Source organism: Lithobates pipiens, unplaced genomic scaffold (genome assembly GCF_037356315.1).
Source record: "Lithobates pipiens isolate NorthernLeopardFrog02 unplaced genomic scaffold, aLitPip1_a1.2 Scaffold_23, whole genome shotgun sequence".
Classification (NCBI taxonomy): domain Eukaryota; kingdom Metazoa; phylum Chordata; class Amphibia; order Anura; family Ranidae; genus Lithobates; species Lithobates pipiens.
Window position 1 is genome coordinate 189,829,627 of NW_027507785.1, and position 13,099 is coordinate 189,842,725.

The 13,099-nt window shown below is 49.1% G+C and overlaps 1 protein-coding gene across 4 annotated transcripts in view; it reads left to right on the plus strand.

Annotated features, from left to right (window-relative positions):
* The window catches only part of LOC143928076 (coagulation factor XIII B chain-like), a 1,173,165-nt gene that overhangs the window by 483,293 nt on the left and 676,773 nt on the right, over window positions 1-13,099 (plus strand). For 3 of the 4 annotated variants that reach the window (XM_077452688.1, XM_077452689.1, XM_077452691.1), the window contains one exon: window positions 11,474-11,662. The exons of the other annotated variant lie outside the window; for it this stretch is intronic. In XM_077452688.1, the coding sequence (XP_077308814.1) occupies window positions 11,474-11,662 (189 nt within the window). The remainder of the gene's footprint in view (window positions 1-11,473; window positions 11,663-13,099) is intronic. 4 annotated transcript variants of the gene reach the window in all.

A 13,099-nucleotide genomic window follows, 5' to 3' on the forward strand; every position in this document is an offset into this window, starting at 1 on the left:
CCAGCACCGAGATGGAGAGCACTGACACCAGCACCGAGATGGAGAGCACTGACACCAGCACTGTGATGGAGAGCACTGACACCAGCACCCGTGATGGAGAGCACTGACACCAGCACCGTGATGGAGAGCACTGACACCAGCACCGTGATGGAGAGCACTGACACCACACCAGCACCGAGATAGAGAGCACTGATACCAGCAACTCGCTGCAGGACCCAAAAAATGACACGGCTCAACCTCTTCAAACTGGTGGGTACGGGCATATAGTACGGTGTGCTTTTTTTGTACAAGGAAGTGAGCCAAAGGTAGAAAAAAGGTCCGTGTGCTCGATTAAATAAATTGTTTATAGAGTTATGCATATACATGGTCTACTGGTCACATGTGTTGAATTCCTCCGAGATCCATGCCTCATTGATTTTTATAAATGTCAGGTAGTGTCACGTACCTGGTTAGAGAGCCCCGACGTGCAGGGAGCGGCGCCTCGTAAACCACCGGCTCTCGAGCCCCTGGTGATGGAGACAGGGGTTCAGGAGCCCGGAGGACACAAGTGCCTAGCCGGATAGCAGATAGCGGATACAACTGGAACTGGTGGTAACAGGAACGGCAGGTGCACCTGGCGTTGGATGTCAGTCAAGGACTGCTGGGCGGCTGGCACAAGTGGACCGGCAAGGTGGCAGAGTCAATGGGTGCCGGACTTCGGGCAGACAGGCGTAGTCAATCAGGCTGGGTCGGTAACTATCAGGCAGCGGAGGTACAGAAGCGAGAGGCAGAGGCGTGGTCAGTCAGGCAGGGTCGGCAACTATCTGGCAGCGGAGGTACAGAAGCGGGAGGCAGAGGCGTAGTCAATCAGGCAAAGGTCAAGGGCAGGCGGAATACAGGCAGAGTCCAGGAACAGGTCGGGTATAATATCAGGAACACAATCACGAACAAACAGCAGAAGTCTCAGGAACGCTGTAGACCGAACAGCGCCGAGGAGCAGGAGCTGTGGCCTTAAATAGTCTATTGGGCAACAGGATTGGTCGTACGGCCCGTTTGCGTACCCCCGCAGGTGGCCGTGGTTACGCTCGTGACCCCGCGCACGTCCGTACGGTGCGAACGCCCGCTTGTGTCGGCGCGCACCTGCGAACGTCTGTTGGGACCTGCGTGCACCCGCGCGTGTTTGTTCGCGTCGACCCGCGTCCGAGGGCGTCGGAGATCCCGTCGTACAGGAACCCTGCAGGTACGTCTCTTCTGTACGATCGGGGTAGTGGAACGACCGTGACATTGCCCCCCCCCAAAGGGCAACCTCCGGATGCCCAACTGCATCATCCTATCAGGATGGGACCTCTTAAAGGCTTGGACTAGTTTTGCAGCATGCAGGTTGGACTCTGGTTCCCACGAGTTCTCCTCAGGGCCGTAGCCCTTCCACTTTACCAAGAACTGGATCTGGTTCCGTCTCTTCCTGCAGTCCAGGATGGACTCGACCTCGTACTCCAGTTCCCCATCAATTGTCACGGGCTCAGGAGGATTGGTATTCCGGTCAACAAAGGGATCAGGAACCGCAGGCTTCAGTAGCGAGACATGAAAGACCGGGTGTATCCTGAATGACTCCGGGAGTTTCAGCTCGACGGCCACGTCATTTAGTTTCCTTACGATGGGAAATGGACCCACAAACCTCGGGCCCAGCTTCTTGGATGGGCAGGCTAGCTTCAAATTTAGTGTGGACAACCAGACCAGGTCCCCGACCTGGAGGTCAAGTTCCCCTCTTCTCCTCTTGTCAAAGGCCTCTTTATAGCATTTCTGGGTCTTCGCCAGGGTCTCTTGAAGAAGCTTGTTATTGTTCAAAAAAAAATTAAGGTCCTCCAGGACTGCAGGTACAGAACATTCGGGGAGACTACCGGACAAAAAGGACGGATGAAAACCAAAATTTGCAAAAAATGGTGACTGTTTAGTGGCAGAATGAGTAGCATTATTATAAGCAAACTCTGCAAGCGGTAAAAGTGATGCCCAATCATCCTGAGAGAAAGAGGAGAAACAACGCAGATATTGCTCTAACGTCTGGTTGGTTCGCTCGGTCTGGCCATTGGTTTGAGGGTGATAGGCCGAGGAGAGACGGAGCTCAATCTTCAGGGCTTCACAGAGGGCTTTCCAGAACCTAGACGTAAATTGTACTCCTCTGTCAGAGGTAATGTCAGCAGGAACACCGTGGAGCCTTACTACTTCCTTAATAAAGGCCTTGGCCGTTTCTGTGGCCGACGGGGTCCCCCTCATCGGTATGAAGTGGGCCATCTTGGTAAACCTGTCTACCACTACCAGGATAGAGGAGAAGCCTTCAGAGAGGGGCAGATCCACTATAAAGTCCATAGATATCATCTTCCATGGTCTGTCCGGGATGGGTAAAGGTCTCAACAAGCCCCAAGCCCCTAATTTGCTACCTTTATTCCTGATGCAGGTGGTGCATGCCTCCACATATTCCCTGCAATGCTTCCTCATCTGGGGCCACCAGAACGTGCGCTGGAGCAAGTCCGTGGTCTTGGACACCCCAAAATGACCGGCCAATGGATGGTCGTGACAGGAACTGAGGACCGCCGTGCGGATCTCTTGGGGGACGAAGATTCGGTCCAGGTGCCAGAGAAGTCCGTCCTTGGAGGTTAAGGAGATGTCCGGTGGGATGGCTGGATCGCTGGAAGCCTGTTTAATTTGAGATAGGAGGCCTTCCTGGAGCAGAAGGAAGTTTCCTGGAGGCAGGATGGTGTCGGGGGTATGAGGTTCCACAGCTTCGTTGTACATCCGGGAAAGAGCATCAGGCTTCACATTCTTTGACCCGGGCCGGTATGTGATGTGGAACACAAATCTGGAAAAGAAAAGTGCCCACCGGGCCTGCCGAGGTTTCAATCGCTTGGCTGCTTTCAAATACTCGAGATTTTTATGGTCGGTATAGACCAGGATTGGATGAGAGGCGCCTTCAAGGAGATAGCGCCATTCCTCCAATGCTGCCTTGATCGCTAGGAGCTCCCGGTCACCGACATCGTAGTTGCGCTCAGCTTCTGAGAGTTTGCGGGAGAAGAAAGCCACCGGGTACAGAAGTGACTTGGGTCCCTGTCTCTGGGAAAGTACTGCCCCGACGGCCACTTCCGAAGCGTCCACCTCTAGGATATAAGGCAGCGAGGCGTCGGGGTGTTTGAGAATTGAGGCAGAGATAAACAGGTTTTTCAGAGTTTCGAAGGCCTCCTGAGCCCTAGGGGTCCACTGAAATTTCTGGTTCTGCTTGGTCAGCTCAGTGATGGGGGAAATAATGGAAGAAAATCCCCTGATGAATTTTCTGTAAAAGTTCGCGAATCCCACGAAGCGTTGGACCCCTTTCTTGTCCGAGGGAGCGGGCCAGTTTATGATGGCTGAAATTTTCTGTGGGTCCATCTCTATGCCGTTTACGGAGATGATCAAGCCCAGGAATTGGATACTCTGCTGTTCGAAAACGCACTTCTCCGGTTTGGCGTAAAGGCCATGGAGGCGGAGACGGGCCAGGACACTTCTCACATGCTCCCGGTGTTCAGCTAAAGAGGAAGAGAAGATTAAGATGTCATCGAGATATATAACAACAAACAAATCAAGGTACTCTCTAAAGACATCGTTAACAAAGTGTTGAAATGTAGCGGGAGCGTTACAAAGTCCAAAGGGCATAACTCGGTACTCATAATGTCCGAAGCGGGTACGGAAGGCGGTCTTCCATTCGTCGCCTTTGCGAATGCGAATGAGGTTGTACGCGCCCCGTAAGTCTAACTTGGAGAACACCTTGGCCGACCCCAGTCTCTGAAATAATTCGGGCACTAACGGTAGAGGATAACGGTTCTTAATTGTAACTTTGTTGAGTGCTCGGTAGTCCACACAGGGCCGTAAGGAATGGTCCTTCTTCTGAACAAAGAAAATCCCTGCGCCTGCTGGGGAAGTGGATGGTCGTATGAAACCCTTCTTCAGGTTATCGTCCAGGTAGGTTTTTAAAGCACCCAGCTCGGTTTCAGATAAGGGGAAGATCCTCCCGAACGGGATCTCCGCTCCCGGGAGTAGGTCAATAGGGCAATCGTATTGCCTGTGGGGAGGTAAAGTCTCTGCGCCCTTTTTACTGAATACATCTAAAAACTGGTGGTAAGCTTCGGGCACAACCCGTCGGAGCTCGGTGTCTGTTTCCATGCAGAGCAGAGAAGAAGAGGCAGGATCTGTGTTGGCGGCTGGGAAGCAGTTTTGATGACAATATGCAGACGGGAACTCTACTTCTCCAGTGAACCAGTTAATCAGAGGGTTGTGGGCCTTCAACCAGGGCATGCCCAGGATCACAGGAAACAGGGGGGATTTGATGATATCCAGACTCAGGAATTCCTGATGAGTTCCGGCTATGGTGACGAAAAGCGGGGACGTCTCCTGAGTAACGGGTCCGGATTTAAGGGAGGAGCCGTCGGCCAGAAAGATTGAAAGTCCCTTTACCCTAGGCCGAAGAGGGATGTTATTCTTCAGGGCAAAAGACAGGTCCATGAAGCCGCTGCAAGCTCCAGAGTCTATGATGGCGTCAACGCTGAGAGTCCCTCCGGAAAACTGTAGGAGAAGAGGTACAACCAGGTGAGAGATGGTGTTGGTGCTGGGCAGAATGGCAGGAGAAGCAGAAGGTGCAAGGAGGCACTTACGTGACTTGGCGGGGCAGGTGCGAACGTAATGTCCAGATTCCCCACAATAAAGGCAAAGGTTGCCAGTTCTCCGGCGTTGGCGCTCCTCGGGCGTCAAGGAAGGGCGAAGTAGACCCAGTTGCATAGGCTCCGAAGGATCCAGAGCAGGTGGAGCAGGAAGGACCGGAGGGTTGGGACTTGGAACCCGCGGCATCATCCAGACTGGGCGAGAAGTGGAAGTTGAGCGCTCTAAACGACGTTCCCTCAAACGCCTGTCAATCTGAATCGAGAGATCGATGAGGGCTTCGAGGGTTTCAGGGGTTCCCACGCGAGCCAATTCATCCTTTAATGCCTCCGAAAGTCCCATGCGGAACTGGTAGCGAAGGGCTGAGTTATTCCACTCTGTGTCGGCACTCCAACGCCTGAACTCAGACACATAGTCCTCTACTGGCCTGCGACCCTGCTGGAGTACATGCAAAGCTGCTTCTGCAGTGGCGGCGAGTTGCGGGTCCTCGTACAGTCGGGACATGGCTAGGAAGAAATCGTTCAAAGAATCCAAAGAGGGGTCCTTCCGTTCGAGGAGACGATGTGCCCAGGTCTGAGGTTCGTCGGTTAATAGAGAAATGACGAACCCCACTTTTGTTGCCTCAAGAGAAAAAGTCCGGGGTTGGAGGGCGAAAAAGAGCTCGCAGGAGTTCCGGAAGGCCCTGAACTTATTCCGGTTACCGGAGAAGCGGTCTGGTGTAGGTACCCTTGGTTCTGGCGGCAACATGACCACTGATGGTGGGCCTGGAGACCCAGAGGCAGCCGGGGCTGCGGCAGATAGGGCCTGGACCTGTTCCTCCAAACGTCCGTAGCCTTCTTGTAGGCTCTTCACGGCCTGGGTGAGGCCGGCTAGATGATGGCAGAGTTCATCCATGGGAGACGCTCCCTGCGAGGGCTCAGACATCCTGGCTGTTCGGTACTGTCACGTACCTGGTTAGAGAGCCCCGACGTGCAGGGAGCGGCGCCTCGTAAACCACCGGCTCTCGAGCCCCTGGTGATGGAGACAGGGGTTCAGGAGCCCGGAGGACACAAGTGCCTAGCCGGATAGCAGATAGCGGATACAACTGGAACTGGTGGTAACAGGAACGGCAGGTGCACCTGGCGTTGGATGTCAGTCAAGGACTGCTGGGCGGCTGGCACAAGTGGACCGGCAAGGTGGCAGAGTCAATGGGTGCCGGACTTCGGGCAGACAGGCGTAGTCAATCAGGCTGGGTCGGTAACTATCAGGCAGCGGAGGTACAGAAGCGAGAGGCAGAGGCGTGGTCAGTCAGGCAGGGTCGGCAACTATCTGGCAGCGGAGGTACAGAAGCGGGAGGCAGAGGCGTAGTCAATCAGGCAAAGGTCAAGGGCAGGCGGAATACAGGCAGAGTCCAGGAACAGGTCGGGTATAATATCAGGAACACAATCACGAACAAACAGCAGAAGTCTCAGGAACGCTGTAGACCGAACAGCGCCGAGGAGCAGGAGCTGTGGCCTTAAATAGTCTATTGGGCAACAGGATTGGTCGTACGGCCCGTTTGCGTACCCCCGCAGGTGGCCGTGGTTACGCTCGTGACCCCGCGCACGTCCGTACGGTGCGAACGCCCGCTTGTGTCGGCGCGCACCTGCGAACGTCTGTTGGGACCTGCGTGCACCCGCGCGTGTTTGTTCGCGTCGACCCGCGTCCGAGGGCGTCGGAGATCCCGTCGTACAGGAACCCTGCAGGTACGTCTCTTCTGTACGATCGGGGTAGTGGAACGACCGTGACAGGTAGTCAACACTGTCGTGAGCTAGGTGAGCTGCACGATCAAGTTTAAGATGGCACGTGCATAATTTTGCCCTGTTTCAATGCGCTAAGCAGATTGGCACCATTGTCACACACCACTTTACCAACTGTCAAATTGAGTGGTGTTAGCCACTGATCTGCCTGTGAACGCAAAGCTGAAAGGAGTGCAGGGCCAGTGTGGCTCTTGGCTTTCAGGCACAACAGACGCAGCACAGCATGGCAACGTCTCACCTGGCATGTCAAATAGGTTCTGGAGAGCTTTGGCGGCGCAGCAGAAGAGACGCTAGCAGGGGAAAAAGGAGTCAGCCGAGGAGGAGAGGGAGGAGGAGGAGAAGAAGAGGCAGGCATGCATGCAATCCGTGGTGGTAAAACCAAATCTACACGGGTGCCACAAGTTACATGCTTGACGGCCATCAGAAGGTTCACCCAGTGGGCAGTAAAAGTGATATACCTTCCCTGCCCATGTTTGCTAGACCACGTGGTCAGATGTATCTTGGCACCGACACTGTGTGCCAAAGATACATTCCCGCTGAACATGGCCATATAGCTCTGGGATGCCCTTCCGTGAGAAGTACTTCCTTCCTGGGACCTTCCATTGTGGTGTTCCAATGGCCACAAATTTCGAAAGGCCTCCGAGTCAACCAGTTTATATGGCAGTAGCTGGTGGGCTATCAGTTCTGACAAGCCAGCCGTCAACCGTTGGGAAAGAGGGTTATCAGGTGTCATAATTTTTTTTACGCTCGAACATTTGGCCCACGGAAGCCTGCCTTTTTCCAGAAAAACGTGAGGATGGCGTGATGGAAGGTAGAGTGGAGGACAATTGTGAGGAGAGAGAAGAAGGAGAAGTAGAAGATGAGGCTGGACAGTGAGAGCCTGGAGCCTGGAGTATGGCTTTGTGTGTTCTGTTGCTCCCACTGGGCTCGGTGATGGCAGCTCATGTGCCTTCTTAAGACGGTCGTCCCTAGGTGAGTGTTCGGCTTACCACGACTTATGCGTTGACTGCAAAGATTGCAGATGGCAACACAATTGTCAGCAGTGGACACATTAAAAAAATGTTAAAAAAAGCCCACATTGCAGAGCCATGTTCCGGTGTCCTGGGAGCGCCAGATGTGACCGTACATGGTTGATGCCTCACTCCTGATACCAAAGCAGTCTGCTTTGTCCCTCCTGTGCAATGTAAGTTCTTCCTGCTTCTCCTGCCTATCTGCTGGTCCATATCTCCCTCTGAACTCCCTTCCTCTTCCTCTCTTGTGGGCACCCACATGACATCACTAGACATGTCATCATCGACATCTCCTTCCCCACCGCTATAATTAGAGATCTTGGAGTAGGCAGCAACAGCGGGGACCAACCTCCTCCTTGGGCTGATCTGGGTACTGTCGTCAGACTGCTGAGTAGCGGTTGTTGCTACCTCCTCTTCCTAATCCAATGCCAAGAGAGGCTGTGCATCGGAAATGTCTTGATATGGATCGGAAAATAATTCCTGTGTCTCAAGCGGAAGGTATATGGTGGTGGTGGTGTTGGTGGTAGTGTCTTTGGGGGTGCACATAGCAGAGAGTGAAGAAGAGGGTGCAGATCGAGAGGATGAGGAGGGTGCAGAAGAGTAAGGCTGAGTGAGCCACTCAACCAAGTCTGGTGCGTCCTTTGACATAATCACACACACCTTCTGCAATTTGCCACTTTGGCTCAAGCCTCTTGCTCCTGCCCTACCCCTACCACCCCTGCCGAAGGGCTTGCCTCTTCCTCTGCCTGTCATTTTTTTAAATGACCCTGTGTCAAAAGTCTCTCGAGAAGTGCAGTATGTATGTGGAAGAAGTTATATAACACCCCAGTTTAATCTGTCGTTTTTGGGGGCCACTGGTCTATCACACCAGTTATAATACTTTATTTTTTTATTGCATTTGTCACTCTTTGTAGTATCTCTGCAGAACCGCTCAGCAGTCACAATGCTGCACAGTGCAAATGCAATATACTATGCTTTCTATATGTGCAAGTATTTTATACGTGTATTACACATCAAATTGTACACCTATACCAGTCCTTAAAAGGACCTTTGTGGACCTAGTAGCTAGTGATTTTCAGACTGTCCCTCAGTCCCTACACTGATAAAAGACTTCTGCAGTATAGGGCAGCAGTCAGCAGCAGTGCACCACAACCCTATATATTACACACCTATACTAGTCCTTACAAGGACCTTTGTGGACCTAGTAGCTAGTGATTTGCAGACTGTCCCTCAATCCCTACACTGATAAAAGACAGCTGCAGAAACAAGCAGTAATCTGCAGCACAGCAATGCACCAGCACCCTATATATTGTACACCTATACCAGTCCTTAAAAGGACCTTTGTGGACCTAATAGTAATAGCTAGCTAGTAATTAAACTGACTGTCCCTGCTGCACACAGCATTCTGTCCCTACACTGACAAAAGACAGCTGCAATCACCATCACAGCAGTGCACTGAACCCTATATACTGTACTACACCTATAACAGTCCTTAAAAGGACTTTTGTGGACCTAATAGCTAGCAATTTGTGTCACTACAGTCTGTTCCTGCTCCACACAGCAACCTCTCCCTACACTGACATAAGACAGAATGTAAAATGGCCGCCAGATCAGGTCTATTTATAAGGTAGGGGGAATGTCCAATTGTCCATGTGCTGAAATGTCTCAATTGGCTGTCTTGTACCCCATGATGGATGTGTCATCATGGGTCAAAGTTCTTTCACACTGTAAACGCATATGTCCGCCGGGCGAACAGCGGCAATAGTCCGCCGATCGGGCGAATCATGAACATGCAAAATTCGCCGCAAACCGACCGCCGGGCGAACCCCGAGGTCATCCCTAATCAGCAGCACAGCAGTCAGCAGCAGTGAACCAGAACCCTATATACTTTACACCTATACCAGTCCTTAAAAGGACCTTTGTGGCCCTTGTAGCTAGTGATTTGCAGACTGTCCCTCAGTCCCTACACTGAGAATCGGTCAGCAGTCAAGTATAATATTCTTTCTATATTTGAAAGAAAATATATTATACGTTTACAACCCTATATACTGTACACCTATATCATTCCTTAAAAGGATCTTTGTGGACCTATTAGTAATAGCTAGTGAATAAACTGACTGCCCCTGCTCCACACAGCGTCCTGTCCCTACACTGACAAAAGACAGCTGCAGAATCGGTCAGCAGTGCACTCAGCAATCACCAGCACAGCAGTCAGCAGCAGTGTACCAGCACCCTATATACTGTACACCTATCCCAGTCCTTAAAAGGACTTTTGTGGACCTAATAGCTGTGTTTGTGTTACTACAGTCTGTCCCTGCTCCACACAGCAACCTCTCCCTACACTGACATAAGACAGAATGTAAAATGGCCGCCAGATCAGGTCTATTTATAAGGTAAGGGGAATGTCCAATTGTCCATGTGCTGAAATGTCTCAGTTGGCTGTCCTGTACCCCATGATGGATGTGTCATCATGGGTCAAAGTTCTTTCACAAAGTAAACGCATATGTCCGCCGGGCAAACAGCCTCAGAAGTCTGCCGGTTTGGCGAATCGCGAACACGCAAAATTTGCCGCGAACCGCAAGGCCATCTCTAATTATGACCATTAGCTAGATCTGACAATCATATGCGATAAACATATTACACACATTATGGGGATTATTCCTGATTGCTATGCAAATACTAAGAATATATAAATAAATAATATATATATATATATATATATATATATATATATATATATATATATATATATATATATTATAGCACTAACCTCCGTAGGAGCTACTGGTTATTTTCGGGCTTACCGTTACCTTCCGCTTCTCCTTGTTGCATGTCTAGGGGATGTCCTGCGGTAGATGGCCCAGTAACATGAGACTGACAGTAGATCCAGTTGAATGTATTTTATTTGCAAACTTCAACCATTGAACAGTCTTTAAACTTGGGATCAGAGGGTTGGAAAGGAGTGCAGCTACTCTCAATGTCAAAGTCTATAAATATTAAGGAACTTGCTTACTTTGACTGCATCCAGAGAATAGCCACTCACAGCTGGATGAGCACACAGGTTGGACAGTCCCTCTCTCACAAGGCCTACCAGCCAATAAAGTGCTTACACAGGAACAAAGTCTGTATCACCGACGTTGTTGCAGAAAATGTAGGGAAACTAAGCTGTAGAACACTTGTAGGATACCTGGATCTTTCAGCCACTTGGCGATATCCACAAGTCTGGATTCTCTTGGTTACTTCAGCCCTTCCAGGCTCTTGTTAAGAAAACCAACCCGTATGTGGTATTCTTCTAAAGAGTCCTCCCCTGGAATGCTTGAAATTCAGTGGGTCTCTCCCGAACCAGAGACGGCACCCAACCACATCAGAATCCTCCTTTAGTTCCCTTGCCTTGGGCTAGCCAGCCCTGAGGCATTCAAGTCAGGTGGATCCACACCCCAGGCTATAGCCTTCCTGGGGGCTGGTCAGGAGGACCAGGACCATGTAATCAGCACTTCATACTGGACCGGAACCCTGAACCACGTGACGTCCGCATCTTAAATACTGTCTCTCAGAGGGCACAATGAGAGGGCCACTCCCACTCTCCTGACTCTGGGAGAGAGTAAATTAAGGGCCTAACCAGACCATAGTTCCACGCCTGCCACCAGAGACAGTGTACCCTGTGGCCAGGCAGAACATCTCATGACACAGAAGTCAATTTAGGCAAATAGACCCAAACCAAACTGTAGTTTGGGCAAATTTACATTTTGAAAACACATAGAGCGTGCTCTTCAGGAGCCCGCCGCCACAGACACACAGACACACACAAACACACACATATATGTATATATATATATATATATATATATATATATATATATATATATATATATATATATATATATATATATATATATATATATATATATATTTATATTATGCATGTTTGTGTGTGCTGTATTTAGCTGCTCTTGGAGTGTTGTAATATGTAAAAATAGCCTATTGATGTGATGTTCGTCTTTTTTTTTTTTCTTTTTCTTTTTATAGAAAAATGTGATGTCCCTACTTCAGACTCAATAAATGCAGTTATTTCTTACACAACACGGTCACGCATATATATTGAAGGAGACAAATTAAGATTTCAGTGTTATAAAGACCATATGACTTCAAATGGACAGATAAGTGGAGAAATTGAATGTCTTCCAGATGGCAAATTTTTTGGGGAAAAATGTTCTAGTAAGTAATGAGTGTATGTGTGCTCTACAAAATAATTTATTATCTTGTGAATTTAAAATGTGACCTTTCAAAGTTCAGGACAAATATGACTATTACTACAACTAATACACCTGATATGATGAGCTCTGTAGTCTAGAAGAACACAGAAAATTATAGAATGCTTTATTTACAAGCTCAAGCATACATAAAAATATCTGAGTATCTCATAACAGGAATAGGAATTAGAACTAACCCAAACAGATTATAGAAAGTATTAGAGGTCAGAGGTATGAAAACTGCATATAACCCTCATAGGGCAGCATAGTGGCTTAAGCAGCCCATGGATGAGTCTTTTTTTTTTTTATTCAAGCAGCAATTTGTTTCTTCCAGCCACACATTCGATGAGGATGGGGGAATCCTCTTGGTGAACTATTGTATTCTGACAGTGCGGAAATTTCACTGCCATCAGAATAAACTAGCCAGCAGCTCTGATCAGACAGCAAAAATCCATCAGTTTTGTTGTGATCTATGGTGGTTGCAATGATAGGGATTTTAACTAGGCTTGTGCAATTAGTTTCGTAACGAATCGAAATTCGGCCGAATTTTGCATCCTTTGAACATTCGGATGCATCCGAATGTCCGAATAAAAAAATAACCAATAACAATGATTAGAAAGAAATACAACAAATTAATTCGAATGAATTTGAATGGATTCGGTAATTCTTTAAAGCTCTAATGAAACAAAAGGTCAGCTCAAAGTAAATCTTATAGTCCAATCAGCTAATTAATTTTGTGCCGGAGGATGGATTACTGGCAAAGTACATTCCTGAGAACTGAGTGAGAAGGGTGTTGTATTGTATTTGAGCCGAGGAGAAGAGACGTTGTCATTGTGTGTGTTAAAAGATTCAATAGACAAATGACTTTCCAAACTACGAATCATTATCACGAATGACTATACATACATAAATAGGGAATTTCAACGAATACGAATTAATTAATTTGACACTCTACGAATAATTCCGAATTATCCGAAAATGTACTAACGTAACATAACGAATATAACAGAACGAAATTATGTATTTTACGAATGACAATGAACCGAAACTAAACAAAATTTTCTGTTGTGCACAAGTCTAATTTTAACACAGTTTTTAACAGAGTCCTACCCAGGGGCGGAATGACTAGTCGGTCACTCGGGCACTGCCGAGGGCCCGGTGCCATTAGGGGCCCAGACTCAGCCACATGAGAGGGCACTTGAAGCGGCTGTATCACATGCCCTGATGCCGATAATAATACTGCTAACTGCGCACTGTTCCTCGCCGGCCCCTCCTTCCCTCCCGTCCATCCCAGGTGCTTGTACTGTATGCATCGTGACATCACCTGGAACGAACGAGAAGAGTGGAGGGGCCTGCGGGAGCAGCATGCCGTTAGAAGTATTATAATTGGCATCCAGTGACT